Source organism: Rissa tridactyla, chromosome 7 (genome assembly GCF_028500815.1).
Source record: "Rissa tridactyla isolate bRisTri1 chromosome 7, bRisTri1.patW.cur.20221130, whole genome shotgun sequence".
NCBI classification, from domain to species: domain Eukaryota; kingdom Metazoa; phylum Chordata; class Aves; order Charadriiformes; family Laridae; genus Rissa; species Rissa tridactyla.
This window is the reverse complement of record NC_071472.1, coordinates 38318267-38342122: the sequence shown is the minus strand read 5'-3', so window position 1 is coordinate 38342122 and position 23856 is coordinate 38318267. Positions and strand designations below refer to the sequence as shown.

At 40.0% G+C, this 23856-nt stretch overlaps 1 protein-coding gene across 1 annotated transcript in view; it reads left to right on the top strand.

Annotated features, from left to right (window-relative positions):
• FAM171B (family with sequence similarity 171 member B) overlaps window positions 1-20406 on the top strand; it is a 41812-nt gene extending 21406 nt beyond the window's left edge. The window contains exons 2-8 of the mRNA XM_054209701.1: window positions 825-1058; window positions 1805-1897; window positions 3296-3454; window positions 5291-5458; window positions 8773-8889; window positions 9687-9810; window positions 10084-20406. Coding sequence (XP_054065676.1) covers window positions 825-1058; window positions 1805-1897; window positions 3296-3454; window positions 5291-5458; window positions 8773-8889; window positions 9687-9810; window positions 10084-11419 — 2231 coding nt within the window. The 3' untranslated portion in view covers window positions 11420-20406. The remainder of the gene's footprint in view (window positions 1-824; window positions 1059-1804; window positions 1898-3295; window positions 3455-5290; window positions 5459-8772; window positions 8890-9686; window positions 9811-10083) is intronic.
• Window positions 20407-23856: the final 3450 nt, after the last annotated feature.

Sequence of the window (23856 nt, the reverse complement as noted above, 5' to 3'; positions counted from 1 at the left end):
CTTATTTACAATCAAGTTGAGAGAGAAATTAAATGTAATTCAGAGCATCTTGAGACTGTTGTTCAAGCGGACGTACTGCTCAGTCACTGTAATCATGATCTCTGTGAGACACTATTGTAAAGGAATGTCAGATCCTCTAATTAGCAGTAGACAAATACTATTTAGAAGTTGCAATACAGAAAGGTGAAAACGAGACCAGAAGCGTACATCTGATGGGAGATGATAGATTAAAGTAGTCAAAGTGTTGGGACGCGTTTGGTTACTTTATAATAATCTTGCATATGTAAATATAAACGTGTTATCCCACAGTCTGTAGATGTTAGGTTCTCTGTTCTCAGAAGCTCAAGGTGCATCTTTAAATGTGTGACCCAAGCCAAGGGTTACACTCGGATAACAAGACCGTCTGTATTATCAGCGTGGTATTGCAGAGCACTTGCAAGGCACGTTGAATCTCACATTGTCACAGAGGCGTTGTTCAAGTTTAAATGAAAAGGGGAAGAATTGCTTTGTAATTTTGGTTTTGTTTGTTGATTTTTTTTTTTTATTTTTTTTTAACTAGTTAGTTATTATATTTGCTGAGTTTGGTAAACACCTTTTGGCATCTTTGTGCCCCATGTCAAGGGTTTTTTGCTTCCTTCTTCTCTGTGACATACAATTGTATGATTACCCCCCTCCCTTTAGCCAGAGTTTACCCTCTGTTGAGATAGAGATCCACTGGACAGTGGATGAGTAGCTAAGGCGTAAAGTCTAGGACTTCTTTACAGATTTAAATTATGGTCCTTAGCTATGATGTATTATGACCTGTTTTTTCTTTCTGTTAATAGGATCTGTTTTTATGCTAAAAGTTCAAGTAAATGACATCATCAGTCATCAGTACCTGCGACAAGCGGTTGTAGAAGTGTTTGTTAACTACACAAAGACAAATTCTACTCTTACTGGAAACAATGGAGCTGTGTTAATAAAAGTTCCCTACAAATTGGGATTAAGCTTAACTATCGTATCATACAAGGATGGCTACATTTTAACACCTTTGCCTTGGAAGATTGGGAGAATGCCAAGTACGTAAGCGTCTTACAGTCCTATTATTAAACTGTATCTGTCGGTAATTAAATTTCTCTCTTCCTCAGCAGTCTGGGTAGTTATCGTCAACTGAAAATAGCTGAAGGAAGTCAGTCAAGGGAGGTGGTGCCTGTCAATGTAGATATAAGGGTGAATGATCTGTTAGACTTTTCAAAATGCTTATTATTGTAAAACAGAAAATAATCCATTATAACCAACTCTGAGTAGGTTATATTGAGATACCATGAGTGTATTCTGAGAAATTGTTTGCCTAGACTTAGCAAAGGGCTGGTAATGTGTTTTGACAAAAATCATGTCGTTTTTAGTGATTCCTGGAGTGCCAGTGCTTTGAGTCCTGTGTAATAGATATTTACGTACATTGTTACAGCTGTTGTTACCTGTTGTTACAGCTTCCTTGCAGCAGTTTTTCCTCACAAGTTTCCTTGTTTAACTATTGCATGCTCTTAAAAAAAAGTTAATGATTATATTTTTCTTAAAAGATATGCACTCTTAAGAATTCTAGCCACTTGTTTATCCATAGAAGGCATAAGACAGTAGCAAACATACAGCAGAGGTCTTCCTGCCTAACCACTAAAATTGCTGCTCTGGACAATAGGAGTAATTTATTTATGCAGTCTTCATATACTCTCTTTTTTTAACTGCTCTATTCACTATTCCTTCAGAATTGGAGATCTTACAGGATTTTTTTTGGTTGCATAGTGTAACATATCATCACTTTCCACAGTATACTCGTCTGTGACGCTTTCGTTATTCCCACAAAGTCAAGCTAATATATGGCTGTTTGAAGATACTATCTTAATTACTGGAAAACTGTCTGGTAAGTTCAGTGTACGCAGACAATAATCTAAATACTTTGTGATTAACCATCTGTACATATACAAAAAAACCCAGGTGTGTTCATATTCTCATATAATACCTGTCTACTCAAAGCCAGATTTTCAGTTAATTGTGTGGATGTGTGTGGTGGGCTGACACTGACTGGATGCCAGGTGCCCACCAAAGCTGCTTTATCACTCCCCCTCCTCAGCTGGAGAAGGGAGAGAAAATATAACGAAAGGCTTGTGGGTTGAGATAAGGACAGGGAGAAATCATTGACTAGTTACTGTCACAGGCAAACCAGACTTGGCTTGGGGAAATTAGTTTAATTTATTATCAATCAAATCAAAGTAGAATAATGAGAAATAAAAACAAATCTCAAAACACCTTCCCCCCACTCCTCCGTTCTTCCTGGGCTTAAATTTACTTCCAATTTCTCTACCTTCTCCCTCCAGCAGTGCAGGGGGGTGGGGAATGGGGGTAGTGGTCAGTTCCTCACTTGTCTCTGGCGCTCCTTCCCCCTCATGGTGAGGACTTCTTATGCTCTTCTGCATAAGTGTGGGGTCCCTCCCATGAGAGACAGTTCTCCACAAACTTCTCCAACATGAGTCCTTCGCATGGGCTACAGTTCTTTGCAAACTGCTCCACTGTGGAGCAGTGTGCATCCCTTCCATGGGGTGCAGTCCTTCAGGAGCAGACTGCTCCAGTATGGGTCCCCCACAGGGTCACAAGTCCTGCCAGCAAACCTGCTCCAGCATGGGCTCCGCTCCACACGGGTCCACAGGTCCTGCCAGGAGCCTGCTCCTGCAAGGGCTTTCCATGGGGTCATAGCCTCTTTCAGGCATCCGCCTGCAGTGTGGGGTCCTCCATAGGCTGCAGGTGGATACCTGCTCCACCATTAACTGCCATGGGCTGCAGAGGGACAGCCCACCCCACCGTGGTCTTCACCATGGGCTACAGGGGAATCTCTGCTCTGGTGCCTGGAGTGCCTCCTTCCCCTCCTTCACTGACCCTGGTGTCTGCAGAGTTTCTTCTTTCTCATATTCTTGCTCCTCTCTCCAGCTGCAGTTACGCATTTTCCGCCCCTCCCTTCTTAAACGTGTTATCACAGAGGCACTACCACTGTCACTGATGGGCATGGCTTTGGCCAGCAGTAGGTCTGTCTTGGAGCCAGCTGGCATTCGCTCTATTGGACATAGGGGAAGCTTCTAGCAGCTTCTTATAGAAGCAACTCCTGTAGCCACCCTGCTACCAAAACCTTAGCACGCAAACCCAATACACTGTGACAAGTGCTAGACTAGAAATACACCAACCGTGGAGAAAATAGATGAAAACAGGTTGTTATGCTAAATGGATTTCTGTTTTACCATTGCTAAGACAAAATATTTCGCCTTTGCAGATGCCAAATCTCAACCAAGTGTTCAGTTTCCAAAATTTTTAATAAAGCTTCCAGCAAATCACCATATTACAAATGTTACCGCCTCTCTGACAGTGCCAGAGCAATTTTTGAAAGTGGACAGCTTTCTTTATACAACAGGGATTCTTCTTAATAAATCAGGTACGTAAATGTGTTGTTTAAGAATTTTTTTTAAAAGAAGAAATCTTTAAATTATAATGCATATGAGTGCAGAGTGTTTCAGAAAAGCATAGGCTTAAATTAAAAGGGCCTGAACCTGCTTCCATTGCGTTAAATCACAAAGCTTTGTTCTATAGGAGTAAGCTATAAACACATCAGGTAAGTAATAGCCGTCTCTCTCTTTATCTTGTTCCATGTAGTATGAGACCATAACGTATCTTACTACACTGAAATACTCCTTTAGAGTCCGCCTTTTATATAGATGTGTGTATATGTATATATGTATATGTTCGGGATTTCATGAGACTGTGGTACTGGTTTAGTAAACACCTTAAAAAATGTGGTTATGGCTAGAGTGGAAATTAGGTGAACCTAAAGAGATTGGTGAAGCTGCAGCAGTTGACTTCAGCTGTGGAGTTTTCTGCACTTTCACTAGAATGGTTGGCTCTAAGAGCTTTACACATAGCATAAAGATTGTATGGAAGATGTCGTTTGGCTCCCAGGCAGTTAATCTGCGTAAGCCCGTTTGAAACCAAGTAGTCACTGTGTATACAGAGCACAATTGCAGTAACGTTTTCTGTGCATCTGTTTCACTGGAGAAGCAGTAAGTGGTTTTATGAGTCACTGTAACTGTGCTCATACGCAGTTGGATCTCTTAGTATTTGTCAGTCTATCAGATGCTATTTTTACTTGCATAAATACAGTAGTCTCTGGTAGGTGGTACTACGTGCAGTTCCATCTCTCTTTTGTTCTTTTTATTCCCAGTGGACCTGAAGCCATGAGGCTCTTAAATTCATTGCAGCACGTGAGGAGGCCACTACATGGCTTATTTGAAACTTGTCATGCTCTCTTTAATTTTCATTGAACTAAAATCATCATATATGTTAATATCTCGACTTAAATATTTAAAAACCTTTCCTATCTATATTTCACCTCTTTAAATGTAAAGCATAAGAGAATAAGCAGTGTTTCTCCCCTTTGAGTTTTCCTTTCAATTCCCCTGGCATGTGTTTTAAATTATTCATATACTCCTAAAGGAGCAGGCTTCCTTTTAGGGGAGGTGGAAGCTGATTGATATCTGATGCACCAGGAGTTTTGTCACAGCCAACTTCTAACAGCTTGCATAGATTTAACATTATTCTGGTACTTATTAATTCTGTTTCAGCTTCTTTCACCATCCTGTCATATTGTGTGTTCTGAAATATTTGCAAATTAGTGTAAGGAAAACAAAGGAAACAAACTTTCAGGCTGCATTTTAAAGCTTTTTATATGCAACATTTCCTTTCAGTGCTTTGACAAGCCTCCTGATTAACTATTCAGTTAATTACAACTGCCAAATTAGAAAGTTAATCCTTACAGGAAAGTTTGAGGACTGTTACACTAAGGAGAAATGCAGCAATCGTATATTTGTATATGTCTTCAGTTTGACTCAATGTTATGTATATTGCAATTATACAAAAAACATATTTGTAATCAAATTATCTGAGGGGAAAAGCCCTTCTTCCCCCCACCGTAAGCCAAGTTTTGCCTAATCATTGGTTCTACAGTCAACACTGAGCCTATACGTCAAAAGTCTGTTTCTCGTTTACAGATTTGGTATAGAAATTACTGGTTTTTATTTTAATCACAAGATTTTAAAAGTCCAGAAGAGAAGAAATGTTGATTTTTATTTGACCAAGTTGGTGACAGATGACTCTGTAGCTGGATGTGAATGAGCGCTTGCCTTTAGTTACAGTGATAGATTCTTAATTCTAAATTATTTTTTTTTTTTAACTACACTATGGATGGAGAGTTACAGACAAGATTTCTCACATTCAGGTTACAAAAGCATGGAATTAGCTCCTCTTGCTGCAATATGCGTAAACGTTCTTTTGACTGGGAAAGAACTGAAAGTAAGTGGTGCCATTCAGATTACACTTCCTCTTTCCACAAGTACCGTAAAATTGGGAGATGCTATACCTGCATGGACGTTCGATATGACAACTGGTAAGTGGGCTAAGTTATTTGTTACTCTACCTTGTAGCACATGTATGTAGTTTTGGGCACATGACACTGTATGACATGGAACAGTGATGGCACTAATATATGAGGTGGTGGTAAATAGTCACAAATTTTATTAGGGGTTCTATATTGTTTTTTGATTGACTAGCTTGAATTGTTCAAAGAAATTTCCCTGTTTTCATTAGGTCAAAAAGCTTTGGTAAAATTCATTAGCATTCCTATCCATGGGAGGCTAAGCATTCAGGGAAGATACATTTTAGGTGATGTTAAATTTTACGCCTATTAATTTTCTGAATGCTGCCTTAAAAGAAAACAGATCAGAATTGAAGATTGGGATGCTTTGTTTCCTAGAGTATAGGTCTACAGATCCTTTGACGCTAAAACTGGAATAGATGTTACTTCAGTTAACAAAAGTAATTCAGAAAGTGAAATGAAGGGGAAGTAAGAGTTATCAAAGGGAACAACATAGTTCTTAGAGTATGCATGGGAAGGGGAGGCTGGGGATTAAACATTCTAAACCTTTTGTCATCCCTTCATGTCTAATTTTAGTTAAGAGTGAGTAATGAGCTATATACACTTATCCCATTTAGATGTCCTGTATTAGGTGTGTGTGGATTAGTGTACTGATTGTCTTACATTGTACTTTGTACTTTTCGTCACATTTTGTCTTGAAATATGCAAATGAGTGAAGAGGTAAGCGTCTTACTCCTTATTAAGGCAAAAAGCTGTTATTAAAGTGTTGGAAGTACAGAAGAGGACACTAACGAAGTGTTGTTTACATGTTCAAGAAAAAACCTGATTATTGTAATGAGCATTAATTTGAATTAAGAATGTGCTAAGAAAAAATTGGCTAGGTTTTCTCTTGGGAGAAGAATGAATAGAATAACTTTTGGTGTAGAAGATTAAGTCTGTCTATACACCTAGAAGACTTCAGAGGGGTTTCTGGTGATAAGAGATAGCATTCTTCATCAAAGGGTTTTTTAGGTAAAATATCACAAGGGGATGTAATTTCTTGCTGCCACAGCTGTTTTTGCCAGCTCCTGTGCTCATCTGTACCTACACTGAGCTGTTTTAACTCACTAAACAGAAAATTCAGTCAACAACATTATTAAAAAGCCGACAGAGAAGCTCGGCACAGGGTCAAGTTCGAGTATAAACGACTGTGTGATGTGTATGTGGGTGTGGAGGGGCCTACTCAACATGCCTCCTTAGGGTAGAGCAAGAGCAGGAGCATGGCATGCTGACCCAATAACCACTTTTTCCTGCGGTAACCGAGTAATAGCAAGGCATTCCTTAGTCAAGGTTCTGGTGACTGAGGACAGCTGAACATCTCAGCTCACCAGCAAGCATTCAAGAGTGTCTGTAAGCAGCAGTAGGCCCCCATCGGAGCTGAATGGAGAGCTACCACTGCACTGAACAGTGAGGCTCTGGCATCCAAGGTGTTATACGCAGGATGTCCCCAGCAAGACACATCCTTTTAAACTCTGAAGTCCTTGGGTAAATGTTAATTAGAGCTTCGATGTCAGTATTGATAGTGGTAAGGGAACATACCTGTGTTTGATGTTGTGTGGATTGACCCATATGCAGTAGAAAAAAACCATAGAAACTGCTTTCACGTGTCTGCTCGTGCAGTGTTCCCTGGGGTTACTTCAGGTGGAATAGTACCAAGACTGTTCCTGGAAAATGAGGTTTTGATATTATATTACAGCTGCTGTAAATGCAGGATTTGATGATGTATATTGAATGTGGCTTCCTTCTCACTAAATATTTTGCCTCATTAGTACTAAAAGTACTTTCTGGATTTTAATAGAATTACCAGGAAAAAAAAAGCTTGCATTGCAACATTACATTAAGAACAAATAACCTTCTGTTTGAGTGGCAGTAAATCATAGACAATATGTGCTTACTCGTAAATCACATTTTAATGTTTTTCCTAATACATACTATTTTCTATAGAGTCTGTTGGGGGGGAGGTATAATTTACTGAAGAGGATAGCAAAGATTATATAGCTTCTTACAGGTTTGTTCAGTGAAGACAGGACTTCTAGAGACCTAGAATTTTTTTGTATTTTATAAGTGGTGTTTTGTGTTGTTTTTTTTATCTGCCTGTAAGAAGCCCACCCTCTATACTTGTAAAACAACAGTATAGTGACATCTTGCCTTAGAGTTGATGGGACAGAGAATTTGAGGATCTGTTGTTGCCTCCATATGAGAGTTAGGGATGGAAGACTCTTACGGCTGGTCTTGCTCCTGATTCTGGACAAAAGGTTTTCCAGGTAACTGAGAAACCACCTTTTTCAGGGCTCTGGGTGGCTGCTGCTGCTATTGCCCTCTGCCAACCATCACAAGTACCAGGAGAAGGCTGCAAGTTTTACTGCCGAATGATATTGTGTGTGTGTGCGCGCATATGTGGCATGTGTCAGTTTTCATCTTTACCTCCTGCTGATAGATGTTTCCTTTTGCTTTGCTGAAAGAAGGGTCCTGGAGGAAAATTGAATTATGTGGCTTATATGACTTCTACTTTTTGCATGCTTTGGTTATTGTTGTTTTAAAAAAGCTGGTGGTTCTCTCTACTCAGCGTTTGCAGTTTGAAAATGTAAGGTTGTTTATACAAGGCTGTTTTCTGTCCTTAGAATTTCACAGATGGCCCACAATAAATGTGTTCAAGTGCATTAAGTGTAATTCTGTCTCTTCTACTGCATGCTTTATTAATTGTAGAAGCTGGCATACCATAATACCTGTCCTTTGCATTGCCAAACAGATGGTGTGGAATCTGTGCCCTAACAATAGACTTTCCTTGAGCTAACTGAACTCTTACTGCCTTGGAGCAGGGAGGAGAGAAACATTAAATACAAATATTGTTTATCCTATTGTAGTTTATTAGATTAAAGTTCTTTCCTACTAATGTTAAACTTGTATTTGTATGCTTAAATCATCTGCTCTTTGATTTTGTTTTTAACCTTGGCTTTCATACATGCTTAACAATAGGAATTTTCAAATGATTTGTGTGCATATCTATGAGAGACATTTGTTAATACAAAATTAATTATATTAAATTAATTTCGGTAAGTAGTGTTGATGCCTTGTTTCAAAGTAAATGTCCACGCAGGGATATCTGCAATGAAATTGTCAAGAGTTTGCATGTTTAGCTAAAGCTATGTAATAAATAGTGTATAGGTCAGAAGTTTCAGTTTTTCTTGTGTATTTTTGGCAATAGCTTAATTGCTAATTGTTTGAGATATAGAAGAATCCTGCATGGCATGAGCAATATTTTGTCCTTTTTTTTTTTTTTTTTTCAGGTGCTTGGGTAAGCCGTGGCCTAGGAATCGTAAAGGAAGCAGATGGTCAATTAGTATGGGCATACACTGCTCAACACTTAGGCTACTGGATAGCAGCTCCGCTGCCTGGAACAAGAGGTATTGCAACAACTGGCAGAGAAATTACTGAGTGACCCAAGTAATAATGTATCATAAGGCTGTCTGTTTGATTGCTTTATTTAACAACAGAGAAAAATGACATGTGGTTTCAACAGTTGGATAACTTTTGTTTGAATCCTGATAGTGTGCCTTTGTGCACATAACCATTTCCTAGAACTTCAAATGCTGTAAGGGGAACAGTCCAGACCGTATTTGAACTTACATGTTTATACTGTCGCCATCTTTTGGAAGAGGACTGCAAGGGAACCATGACTATGGAGATCTAAAAATCAGCAGGACTGTACCCCTTACTGTTGAGGATCATGTATGACAGGAGGAAATACAAGAAAATTAGTCTTGGGAAAAATGGTCCCAGTGGATTCTGTTTTCTGTAGACTTGTTGCATATTTTGCAAATTCATTCTTACCAGAGAAGTATGTCAAAATTTAAAAACAGATAGCACTTTCTGGCAGAAGCACTAAATAGAAAACGTAGACCATGTTTCTAAGTAAGTTTGGACAACTAATAGAAATGTAATTTGACTGGAATTGAGTAGATGTTGCGCTAATGCTTTAGTACTTGAGATGACCCTTTGAAGATCCATTGTATTGTAACCAGTTTGTATATTTTATAGTTTGCTGAAATAGCAAGGTGAAAAGGGAAGGAGGAATGTAGTGCCATAGGAACACAAAAACACTGGAAAAGTAGTTTAATTTATTAGCTACAGTTCTGCATATCAAGCATAATTATTTGTTTTTTGAGAACTAATTCTTGTTTGGTTTTGTTTGATAATCTAGAATCTATTATTAGTGCGGTTTCCAAGGACATAACAGCCTATCACACGGTGTTCCTTACGGCCATACTGGGAGGTACTGTTGTCATTATCATTGGATTTTTTGCTGTTCTTCTTTGTTACTGCAGGTAAGCAAAAAGAGAGGCTCTAATATGCTCAGCATGAATGGAGTTTAAGGTTGATAAAATAATCTTTTGAAGTTGAGACTCATTTCGTTAGCTAAACTATAACGTGTAGCCTAATATTTCTTCAAAAATTACAGTTATTACAGAATTTCATTTTAAGTTTGTGACATCACATTATATGATAACTGTAACCAAAATCTAATCTTCAGCTCTGGTAGTCAACAGTCTAGTATTTCCTAGTATGCTCTGCAGTCACCTTGCATCTCTTTTGCATAGGGATAAATGTGGTCGGACACAAAAGAAGGAAAAAAATACAACTAAGCTGGAGGTCATAAAAAAAGATCAGACAACATCAACAACTCACATAAATCACATCAATGCTGTCAAAGGGTCTTTAAAGTTGGAGGATAAGTCACAGTTGTATACACAGAAGATTTCTTCATACAGCCCTCAAAGAAGGATGTCCATAGACACAGAAGATGGAAAATCACGAGACAATTTTAAAATGTATGCAGAGGATGCTTCCTATCAGTCATCCTGTCAGACTGGTCAGTCAAGAAATTCAGCCCATTCGCTGGAGCCTAATGCTGTAGCTAGGCATTTACAGCAGCAGAAGCATGGTAACAGTACTGTTTCCCAGGTTCCTAGGGACATTCAGGACCAAAACAGGTACCTTTCACTGAAAGAGGAGATGTATGGGCTTTCCCATATCCCAGAACATCTAATGCATATTTACAATCAACCTATTGCTATTCTTCAAACTTCTGACCTTTTCCACTCCCCAGAACAATTGCATCCTGCTAAATCAGCAACTTTGCCAAGAAAAGGGCAATTAGTATATAGCCCCATGGTGGAACCCATGAATCGTGACAGTTACATGCAAACGTTACCGAAAATGCCATTGCACTCTCATCCACAGCCTTCTGTCTGCAGAGATGAAAACAGCACATTAGATAGTGAAGAGGGCTTACCTTCTCAAACATCAAACTGGGGCCGGTACACTAACAGCTTACTGGAATCTGTGTCTGTTCCTGGGACGTTGAACGAAGCAGTTGTAATGACTCCATTTTCATCTGAACTTCAAGGTATTTCAGAACAAACATTATTGGAACTCTCTAAAGGAAAACCATCTCCGCACCCCCGAGCATGGTTTGTGTCCCTGGATGGGAAGCCGATCGCTCAAGTGAGGCATTCTTTCATAGATCTGAAAAAGGGCAGAAAAACAGAGAGTAATGATACCAGTCTGGACTCTGGTGTGGACATGAATGAGCATCATCCCAGTAGGAAACTGGAGAGAGAGAAAACTTTCATAAAAAATATGCCACATTCGAAGATCCTTTATTTGGAAGATCTGGATTTGAGTAGCAGTGAAAGTGGGACTACTGTTTGCACTCCAGAGGACCAGGCTGTGAGGCACATTCTGGATGGAGGGAATGGGCCAGCTGTAGAGCAGCATGATGAAGAAGGTCTAAGAAGAAAAACCGTATCAGGAAGTCATGAATCTGGTATCCCTTCTGCTAAAAAAAGGGATAGACCGTCTATCATGAAAAGAGATAGCAAAAACAATATCTGGAAGAAAAGAGAGGAGAGGCCACTTATTCCTATAAATTAAAACACAATGTGCTTTGTGTTGTTGCTTTCCCTGCTGGTTATTGACCTCTTGGCTGCTTCTGTAATGCTGCAGTGTTGGATTTACAAGGGAAATGTTGTTTTCTAGTATCAAGAAAAGTTACATTTTTTTAAAATATACAGATTGAGTTACTAAATGTCAACTGGGCAGTTGATATTCAATGTGAACTGAAAACAGGGATATGCTACTACTAAAATTTTCCAGTTCCTGATTTTGCTGTCAGTATAGGGAAGGCCCACATTTTAATTAGCCTGTCATTCTTGGATGTACCTCTGGGAATGTACAGTGAGAAATGTAGGCATGCATTCTAATTTTTTCATACTTATTGCTAATTCATTGGTAGACTAGTTAAAGCCATCCCTCAGCCTTGTTCCTAATCAATGTGACCATCTGTACAGTATTTTATATGTGAACTTTTCTAGGGATCTGTTACTGCTTCTTTGTATGATGTAAAATGTTTCATCAGTTACTTCCATGACACCAGCAGATGAGCTCTGTTGGATTTAGGAGCGGAGCTTTATAGCATTACTGCCCTCCCTGTGTGCCCATCCCGCTGCAAAAGGTTGCCATTCCATATAGCAGTGGCAGAAGGGGGAAGTCTGCAAGCTCTGTGACCACTGCAATTCGTGGTCCCTGCTGTCTTAAGATGTTGCCAGTCTGCTTTGCTTTAATCTGCTTTGTTATGAACTGTTGACGTTGAAGATTGTCATCTGCTGTGAAGTGGCCACATCCAGCAGAAAAGGACCGGTTCTGGTAGCATGTGGAGCTGCCGCTTCTGCTGATCCCAATGTCTTGTTTTGGCTTCATCATTAGTTAAAATCTCTTCTGCATGCTGTTGAGCCAGTTGAATCTTGAATCCCTGCAGATTTGTAAGTTAGAGTTTGGCCCATAATGAAAAGGTATGCAAGTTTAGACAAATTAAGCCTTTGAAATAGTTTCCCTTAGCAGGAAAGTTCAAGACTGTTACTTTTTATTTTTTGTTTTAAAAAATGGAAGATCATCGCAGGTTTATGTGCCTACATTTTGCCAGCCTGAGCTGCTTTTGTCTAGGTTGTGCATCACAGAGGGGTTAAACAGGCTTTAAAAGTTGGGGTTTTTTTTTATGAGCATGAGAGAGCAGATCGCAAAATTTGGTCTATACTGTAATATAAATACTACTTATGACTCATCTTAGAGTTAAATTTACCAAAAGTCATGAACGCATGAAATGTAACTAAGATATGTATAGAGGAAGGAAAAGGCCATCAGAATATTCTTTATTTTTAATGTTCATCTTGTCAAAGTGATCGTTTCAGCTTTGGCTAACAGAAAAGTAGATGCATCCCTTAATGTGCATCATACAGTGGTATATAGAACGTCTTTCTGTGGCTTTTAATCTGTTCCGCTGATGAAATAAGTTCCAGCATTTTGGCTCTGGCAATTAGATTATAAATCATCCTAAAAAAGCTTTATAAATGTTTCCCTTAGAGCTTGGTTAAGGTTCTATACCAAGACCCAAACATACAATGCCTGTATCTAAACTGTGGGTTGAGGTACACTCAGTGGTCTGCCCTGTAGAACACTCGAGAGTTGTAGGAAATGTCCTACGCAGCTGGGCTTCTGGGAATACTTACTCAGGAAACACTACTGTGAAATGTCTCTTGTTTTGGGATTGACAGTTTTCGAGTCCTGTTTCTAGAAGAATATGCAAGGTAACCAGAATGGTACTAGCAATACATTAATCCACCTTTCTGGTGTGCAGTTGCTTCATGAACAAAATATGATGTTCCTCTTGAGTTCACACGTAAGTTTAAGATAAGTGCTCAGATAAGTCCATAATTTTAATTGGCCAAAATAATTTGGCTTAATTATACAATTTACCTGCTTCAGAGGTGAAGATGGCGTAATGGTTTAGCCCCAGCTGGCAACTCAGTACCATGCTGCTGCTCCCTCTTTCCCTCTGTGGTGGGATGGGGAAGAAAATCGTAAAGAAAGAGGTAAAACTCATGGGTTGAGATAAAGGCAGTTGAATATAAGAGTGCTAACTGTTGAAGCCAGTTCTAGTTCCCTCACCGCTGCACTTTGCTTGGTTTCGTCAAAGTTCATCCTTCGTTAATTTGGATGATTCTTACTGTAATACCATTGATATGGCATATAGCGACTGTAGTAGTGATGACATACAGTGGCAGGGTTATTTAGCAATTAACATCTTACAATTTGATTCATTGGCTATTCTCACCCAAAATCAAATCCCCATGAGGTACACACTGGGCTTCCCTATCCTTGTTCGGCAGTGTCTAAAGCCATCTGGATGGCTTTCACCTCTGCAAACTGGCTCAATTCACCTTGTCCTTCAGCAGTTTGTGATTGTTGTATAGGACTCCACACAGCAGCCTTCCACCTCTGATGTTTTCCCACAATATGACAGGACCCATGGGTGAACAGGGCATATTGCTTCTCATTTTTTGGCAGTTTACTATACAGTGGGGCCTCTTCCACAGGTGTCACCTCTTCCTCTGGTGATACTCCAAAATCTTTGCCTTCTGGCCCGTCCATGATCACTTCCAAGATTCCTGGGCGACTGGGGTTTCCCATTCGAGCCTCCTGTGTGATCAGTGCAATCCACTTATTCCATGTAGCATCAGTTGCATGATGTGTAGAGGGGACCCTTTCTTTGCACATCCATCCCAGCACCGGCAGTTGAGGTGCTAAGAGGAGCCGTGCTTCTGTACCAACCACTTCTGAAGCAGCTCGAACCCCTTCATATGCTGCCAATATCTTTTTCACTTGGGGTATAGTGGGCCTCACATCCCCTATATCCCGAACCCCAAAACCCTGGGGGTCAACCACAAGTCTCCCCTGGTGCTTTCTGCCAGAGGCTGCAGGTAGGGCCATTCTCCCTGGCTGTGGTGTAGAGCACATTTTTAACACATTGTCCTGCCCAGGCTGGTCCCAGAGCTACTGCATGAACTACTTCCTGTTTGATTTGTTCAAAAGCTTGTCATTGCTCAGGGCCCCATTAAGAATCATTTTTCAGGTCACTTGATGGAAAGGGTTTACAATTAGAGTGTAATTTGGAATATGCACCTTCCATGCCTAAGAAAGATTGTTTCCTTCTTGCTAATTGGTGGAGAAATAGCTGCTGTTTTGTGGATCAAATCCATTTGGATCTGAGGATGCCTGTTCCTAAAAACTGGATCTCCTGTGCAGATCCCTTGACCTTACTTTGTTTTATGGCAAAACTGCCTTTCAGAAAGCTTTGAACTATTTTCTTCCCTTTCTCATGAACATCTTCTGCTGTGTTGCCCCGTATTAGGAAAAAATTCTTCACAGAAAGAGTGGTCAGACACTGGAATAGGCTGCCCAGGGAGGTGGTGGAGTCACCATCCCTGAATGTGTTTAAGACTCATTTAGATGTGGTGTTAAGGGATACAGTGTAAGGGAGAACTTCGTAGAGTGGAGTTGATGGTTGGACTCGATGATCCCAAGGGTCTTTTCCAACCTATATGATTCTATGATGATGTCGTCAATGTATTGCAGGTGTTCCGGAGCTTCACCCTGTTACAGGACAGCCTGAATTAGTCCATGGCAAAAGGGTAGGGCTGCCAAAGGGATTGACAGAAACCCGCATTAGTGATAACAGTTGTAGCGTACCACTTGGCTGCCTTTGATACAGTTTGTATTGGAGTTCTAGTGTGTCTGGCACAGCAGCACTTCATTCAGGCCATGACACTCTACTGTTAGTCTCCACTCCCCGTTAGGTTTTTGCACTGGTGTCGCAGAAGGGTAAGACTGACAAAAATATGTTCCAAAAATTGGTTTTAGTGGTGTCAGGAAAAAGGTAGAAGAGTCAAACTGAACAGGAATCTTATATTACAGACACCTGGGCAGACACTAACCGGTTCAGGATGTCAGTTGGGAACTAATATTACATGGTGCGTAACTGAATGTAAGCTTAGAACGATGACTCAAAATGCACAAACCACTCACCTGTAAGGTGAGGACACTCAATCCCGGGAAGTTAGTTTGGACGGTGTCCCAACCCAAAGGGAGGGCTTCCAATTACAAGACCCCCCTGCTCTGAGGAGAACCACTCAAAGCGGGTCTCCAGTGGGTGCCCAGTTTTATAGCCTGGGTCGGATCGTCGGATCTGAACTGTGGTCATCTGTTTTTGGTTGTGGTCATATACAGCTCTGATTGGTTGAGGGGTCTCCTCAATAGGCTCATTGGCTGAGGTGGTCTCTGGTGGCCTTGGGTATCCGGGGTATGTGGCTGGGGACTCTTTGCGTACATGACCAGCAGCTCATGTGCCTCCCGCCAAGCCAGCCACCATGCCCCCTGTACCACACCGTTAGACCTGCAGGGGCAGGGAGCCATCTCCCCAGCTGAGACACTGGTCCGTACAGGTGGGGTCAGAACCTGTCCTTGAATCACTGGAACTCTTGGGACAGTTCTCAGGCAGTTTTTCAGCTAATGTGTCTGGCAGTTTCTCCACAGCTGAGGTGCAGGCCCATAGGGAGGAAGTGAAACTTCCTTTGTGTTTCTGGAGTTGACCAGCCAGTTCACCCACTGTTTGTCCCTTGTTTTCTTTCCAAGATAGTACAGCCAGTGAGTTGGCATGCAATGATGGTGCACTCCATAGAAACTTCTGCCACATGGGTTGTGTGCATTGGACTTCGTCTGGATCGGTGGGTAATTGCTCGTTACTCAGATCATTCTAAATCACCTCCAGCATGGCTGATTCCCTCAGGTACTGGATGCCTCTCTCCATGGTGGTCTACTTGCCTTTGGTCACATGTAAGAGCTTCCTTGAAAAGGAGTACCTTTCCTTCACGCCTGACAGAAGTCCCCTCCAGAGGCTGGGGGCTTGTGTCTTTTTCCCAATCACCTTGTTAATGCCCCCTCTCTAGACAGGGATTCCAGCTGCTTGACTTCCCTACTCTCTAATCCCAAACTACTGGCCCCATTATCCCAGCATTGGAGCAGCCAGTAACAATGTGCTCACCTGGATGGCAGCTGAAATCTTCTCACCTATCTTGCAGCTCACTCAGGGATAGGGACTGGGTGATTATCTCTGGTCCTACTCTTTCTTCTGTTCTCACGATGGCCCTGGTTCATTGTGATCTAAGCAAACTGATTTTTTTGTGTATTTCTTCTTATGTACAGGGGCAACTGATACCGGCACAAGTTGGTTTTCTGGTTCAGCTGGAGCGCCTGCCTTCGGGTTTTGAGTAGCCACAGCACCTGTTGCAGGGGTTGGAGTAGCCATAATGCCTGTCGCAGGGGTTGGAATAATTGCGGTACCTGTTGGTTTATTTTCCCTCTCTTCTCCTGGAGGGTGCTGCACAGTATCATGCAGTGTTTGGTAGATACTGGCCAGGGCCCAGCACAGCGCAGTAAGTTGTGCCTCCCTGGAATAGCCACAGCATTTTTCTTTCAAACATTCTGTCACTTTATAAGGGTCCTGTAGTCGTTCATGAGTGAAGTAAGTTCCGACCATTGGGGGTGAGTAGTTCTCTAGATACTTGCCCATATTTTCCTGCATGCCCTTACGCCTATCACCATACTTTGGCAGAGCCTCGGTCATATTCCTAAATTGCTTGTTAACCTTAAACAATTTTAAGACCAGAAATACATTCAGAAGACATAGAAATAGGAACATGCTGGTTTGAACATCCTAAGAATATTAAAAGTTCTTAAGAGCTATTGTAATTAGCATGGAGAAGAGGAAGATGAAGGAAGGTGCCTCCACCACAGATTGGCTCTCCGAGAAAAGGTAAAAAATGCAATCGTTAATAGTTTCCGCTAGATGGCTCCCAAAGTACAAAGATGATGGCAATTCTGAATACAAATACAATATTGGTCTTAAAATCAATGATATTTTTTTTTATACCATAAGCCAGTGTTGCTCCATACAGCAAAGCGGTAACCTTGATCCAACTCCTACGAGTAAAGAGCAGCACATAAATACTGATAAACAGCATATACAGCAAGTAAGGTGTTACATAACACAACTCTGAGAACAAATAAAGCAACACTGTGACCTGCAACTATTAAACTAATATAATCATAGAATGGTTCGGGTTGGAAGGGACCTTAAAGATCATCCCGTTCCAACCCCCCTGCCACGGGCAGGGACACCTCCCACTAGACCAGGTTGCTCAAAGCCCCATCCAGCCTGGCCTTGAATTCTTCCAGGGATGGGGCATCCACAGCTTCCCTGGCCAACCTGTTCCAGTGTCTCACTACCCTCACAGTAAAGAATTTTTTCCTAATATCTAATCTAAATCTTCCTGTCTTTCAGTTTAAAACCACTACCCCTCATCCTCTTGCTCCTCTCCACTCCATTCCCTATAAGGTCTCCCCGGAGCCTTCTCTTCTCCAGGCTGAACAACCCCAACCGTCTTCATAGGAGAGGTGCTCCAGCCCTCTGATCATCTTCATGGCCCTCCCAGTGGACCCGTTCCAACAGGTCCATGTCTTTGTTGTGGTGAGGACTCCAGAGCTCCAGGTGGGGTCTCACCAGAGCGGTGAATGCTTATTACAAATACAACATGTTTTAACATGTTCTGTTCAGATCTGGTTTTATCTCAATCCTTTGAGCCTCCTGTTGGGTGCATAAAAGGACTGTCATGGTTTAGCTCCAGCCAGCAACTAAGTACCATGCGGCGGCTTGCTCATTCCTCCCCTCCCCAGTGGGATGGGGAGGAGAATCACAAAGAAGGAGGTAAAACTTGTGGGTTTGGGATAACAACAGTTTAATAGAACAGCGGAGGAAGAGAAAAATGATAACAATAATACTGATAGAAGAATATACTAAGCAAATGATACACAGTGCAATTGCTCACCACCTGGAACCTGGCACTCAGCCCATTCTGGAGCAGCAATCCGTGTTCCCTGCCCTTTCCCCACGCCCCACCACCACCACCCTGCCCTCGCCTTGCCCCCGGCCAATGCCCCCAGTTTTATACTGAGCATGATGTCATACAGTACCAAATATCCCTTTGGCTAGTCTGGGTCAGCTGTCCTGGCTGTGCTCCCTCTCAGCTTCTGCTGAAAGTTAACTCTATCCCAGCTGAAACCAGGAAAGATGGCTTGTCATATTAGCATGCCTTTGATACTCCTTTTATAGGTAATTGTAGTTTGATTTTTCCTATACCAAATACATTTTCACAATACTTTTTTTCTATATTGAGTTCCACTGGATTGTGTGTATGACTGACTCTGTAGCGCAAGATGCTGGTATTTTCATCCTTTACTTTGTTATATGTATGAGTAGGAATCCATTTATATATTTTTTGAGTGTTTCTTCTGAAAGCTACTTTGATTTTTGAGGTTCGATACTGCCCTGCTCTGAGAATTGCATCAGTTTTGATGACTCCCTTTTCAGCCGGAGAATATATACCTACTGTTGAACATAGCAGAAAATCCCTGACAAGCTAACGGCTTTGAGGTTTTAATAGTAAATTGATACATCTCTACTTGAAATTTCATTTACCTACAGTAACTTAAATGTATTACAGAATTTTTTTTAATGCACTTTTTCATTGTACATACCAAAAAGACCTAATTCCTCCAAGTTACTTGTATCATTAAAAAATACAGACTACCTTAAATGGCTTTATTCCTGTGAGTTCAAAGAAATGAAGTTGTGCACTCCAGTGTTCTTGTTCTGCATCAGAGCAGGTATCTGGTCACCAAAGAAAAAAGATTAGAAATGTTGAAAAGATCAATTATAACTCTGAGACTTTGAAGTAACAGTGCCAAAAGAGGGAGTGCTGTAGTGCAGATTCATGTTTGCTTTGCTACCTGATCAAGAGCAAAGAGCGGAGTTCGGTTCCGTACCGTCATTCTAAAAGAGCTTTTGGCTGTCTGGATTTAGTCTCATTTTTGCCTTGCACATATTGTGGTGCAAAATGGCCCCTTTAAAGGCCGTGCATCAGTGATGCACTTCAGCTTTTAGCCAACAAAGCAAGTCAGAGTGGAACAGATCTTCTTGCAAGAGTTTCTTGCTGCTAGGCTTCTCAGGGGTAGAAAGAAAGATTGAATAAAGTTTTCGGAAAAACAGGTATCTCATCATCTATAGGACTGGTATCTCTACTAGAGAGTAGCTCCTCCCTTGCCAGATGGGGGTGTGGGCATGTCTTTTAGTGGAATATTTAAATTTTTTCTGGAGAGCACCTGCTGCAGTTCTGGTAATGTCACTTCCGAGGCTGTCTTTAGCTGTTCCTTCCATCCATGCCAGTCATGCAACAGCTTCGCTTTCTTTGTAGATCCCATACGCCAACTTTTCTGTGGGTAACTTGCTAGCGTTTGTTGCATAATGTCTTATGCTGCTGGTAACACTTGAAAAGGCTTTTCTAAAGTTCAGTTTTATATTAAGAATAAATACGTAACTTGTTTTCTGTGTCAGAATATGAGAAAACTATTCTGTAGAGAGAAATTACTGCTGCAGTTGCATCTGCAAAGTTAAATGCTACATGAAAACAGGTGATGCCCCTAAGCACACAATGACAGGGAATTTTTCCTTGGCCCTGTCATGAGCATTAAATCTTGTATTCTAAAAAATCTATGTAACTCTAACATTATTAGAATTACACTTCATATTTATATTCAATATTTGCAGGATATATTATCTGAGTCTTCATGTTCCAGCTGTATGTTGGAATTCATGCACTGGAAACCCATGTTACCTGTTGGCGACTGGAATTCTTTTTAGTTTTAGATCATTAAAAAAAGGAGTTTGACTACATGGACTTTAATTCCAGAGATTATGTGGAAAAGACAAAATTTTATCATGAAGATTGTCTTTGTGGGTAAACTCATACTTTTAAAATATTTTTATGTATGATTTCAACATATGAATTTATAGGAATCAATAAACTTATTTTCTAATATTTTTTTTTCTGTTGGCTCGGTATTGCAGCACCAACAGAGTGCTAAAATGCTAATGCTAAAATTATGTCTCTACAAAAAGTAACAAGGATTCATGGCACCTTTGAAATAAGCTCCCTCTAAAGAGAGGGGAATGAGTGGGAAAATTTGAAAGGATGTAGCTTCTTTCTGATGCGTGTTTCCAAACTGGTATGTATTTGTGCTTCAGTGGAATTGATTATTTTTGAAAAACACAAATGTTTGCCAGAACTACGTCTCAATTCTTCACAAGATGCTTCTTGAGCTGTCACCTTTTGCAAAAAAACCCCACATACATGTTTTAAGTGAAAGATACAGAACACTCAAGACCAAATTTTGTCATATATTTAAGCTGAAAGGCGGTTAATAAACTTCAGGAGCGTTTCCCCGGCATGACTGCGATACACGATGTTGAGATTCTTCTTGCAGAAGGGTATATCAGTTCCAGGTCTTACCTGGTTTTGATAAGGTGGTTAATGGAGTTAGCGAAGGCCACATGAATTCATCTGCAGGAAAAAGCCTAGGTCAGTACTTTGATGTATCATAAATTAAGTGATCAGGCTAAATAGTATGCAGCTGTATGCACGTTAATCTGGATATGTTACCTAGAATAAGCTAATGGACAGTAATTATCAGATTGCCGGCAAATGACACCTGTTACAGAAATTCTTTAAAGAAAAGTGTGAGGGAGAAATCACTTAATTCCATTTGATTAACGGCAAAAATCTTTCTAGTACTGTCAGAACATAAAAGAACTCTGGTATCTTATAGACCTGAAAGCAAAACTGACGTGACGATTAGGGACATTGTTTACCAATGTAGAACTAGAGATGACGCACAAAAAATAATTGGGGAAGTAAGAATGTTTAGTTCTCTGCTTTGTTTTTATGCAGTAATTTGTACCAAAGAGGATGAAACAAATGGGCACCAGTCGAAACTCTTCTCATAAGTTAAAAGATGAAACGTGTTAACAGTATTACTGATCTAACACTGCAAATTAAAAGGCAGTGCACTACATCCATTGTCTAGCACTGCATATTAAGAAAATGTGAAGATAAACTAGCCTGCTGAAGTGCCTTTCTCTTTCATCAGACTTATTTTATCAGTGGGACACCTGACTATCTGAAAAGCACATTATGGTCTGTTTTCTGTTAGCCAAAACCCCCGCAGCGCATACTTACAGTTATGTAGCTTTTATAATATTCTAAAAAGCAGATCTAGTGGTTTTTATGTTGGAATACTGACTCCTGCATGTTGATGATGATGGTAACTGTTGTAAACCCTGGGGTTTTTTGTATTTTATGTTTGAAAAGAAATTAAAAAAAAATATATCTTTAGCAATCTGAACAGTAGTATCTTTTTAAAATCTACATATGGGATCTGTTTGAACTTCATAAGTCAAGAGTAAGCGTCTTGAAGTCACTGGATTTACAGGTATGAAACTGGGATTTTAAGTTCAAAAATGAAACGAATATATGTTTATATATAAAAACTATTATAATGATAAAAATCCTTTTTTCAGCTGTTAATCTTCCTTGCCAGTGAAAACAGAAAGTGTGTGGAGACAGGTACTTAATTCTTATTTTCTAGAACCAATTTTTATCTCAATGTGGAGCCTAACCTGCATTGTTCATATAACCCAAGTTTCTGCTTTTTAAATTATATTTTTTTTAATTCAGTGGAATTATGCGAAACACAGCACTGTGCCTACAGTTAAAAATGAGCATTCTTTTATAGCAGTTCACACTAATTTGTGCCACTCTTTGAACAGTAGGCAACTATATTTGTGTTAAAGAATTTATATGAAAGGTGGTTTAAATGACTTTAATCTGAGCTTCATTTTTTTTAAAACCTGTATTCAGTGTGTTCTGATTACCAAAAAAATGGCTTCAGTTTTTTTGTTTTTTTTTTTTTTTTTTTTTTTAAGACTGGCAGGGGAAAACTCTGTCACTATTTTTAGTATTAACACTCTCAGCTTGAAAACTATTTTACCAAATTATTTTTTTTTTTCCAGTCATTTTAAGACTTATTGAACATTCCTATATTCCCCCTCCCCAAAATGTACTGGTACTTTATTCCCCGGTTAATTGATTCAATTCCTTTGAAGCACTTGTTGCACTTCAGTCCATGTTAGAATAGTAATATTTTTACAACATCTTAATATTGTGTAGAAAGGCACTTTTCAGTGCTCATTAGAGCATGGAGTTCATAAAAAGCCCGGCTCTACAATGCTGACACATAGGTGAACTCGTGGCACTGACTGTGCTCACCACCTTGCACACTGGAGCCTTATATTCAATGAACACTTCATTACCTTGGAAATCATTTTCGACAACACTCTAGTATGGGTATTGTTCATGTAAAACATTCTTGATATTCAGCATCCTGGTTTTAAGTATTTCTACCTTTTTCTATTTTGTCAGAGGTGTCTTTTCATCTCTATTTACTACAGTATCAGTGTTTCTGTTGCTGAAAATGTAACTAAGATTTGTAAAATGTTATAGCTTATGCAATATAATAAAAGTTTTAAAAAGTCATCGGTGCCTTAGCTTTTATTTAAAGGTCTTTGAAGTCACACATTGTTTAGGAACATACCTCTCTCGCTTAACGCTTTTTTCCTAAATACCACTAAAAATGTGTGTTTCTATCATCACCGTAATTCCAAAGACAAAAGAATGTTATTGTCCTTAAGTTTAACAATTCTAATTCAGTCACATTCTCTGTTCTATTTCTACTGACCACAGACATCTATATCCACTTTAAATCTGATTCCTGTTTCTTGGTTAGTGCGGGTGGGGTTATTCCCTGTGTAAATTGATTTTGTTGCAGTTAGAAAGGGGTGCCCAGAGGAGAATATTATTTCAGGTTTTGTTCTGATGTCTGATCTCTCTGTTCTTTTATTTAGAGACTTTCTGTGGCTCCAAGAATAAATAAAATAGTATTTCTCTATGTCTGCACAGTGCAGAGACAGAGGCAACAGTTCCAGCTATGAATAAGCTCAAAGTACTTAAATCTGGGTAGAAGAACGTGACAAGACTGTGATATAGAAGAGCTTAATTATATGTAACACTAGTATTTTTCAAGTCTTTTTCTTTTCCTGATCTTCACGAAAGCCACGTTCCAGTATTTTCACCATTGCTCAGAAACCCTGCAAGACCGCAGGCAGGCACATTGCAAAGGTTTTGCTGCCCTGGGGAGCGCTTGCATGTGTTGAATGATCACTCCTTTAATCCTCTGAGAAGCTACAGACTTCTAGTAAACTACTGGTTTTCTTCTTGCTCTCACAGAAAAAAACATTTTTATTTTCAACCTTCCTGAGAAGTCATTTATTTATTTTTAACCATTGCAAACCCATTAGATACTTTAAAGTAGATGGAGTGAACTTTTTCTCTACAGGAAGATAAAGCAATCTCAGGAGGAATTTTATTTCCAATTCAAAAAAAGAGAATGGTATTTTCTGTCATATTTCACTCTGTGTAAAAATTAGATATGTCAGTCATAAGCTAATCTGTAAATGCAAATAATTC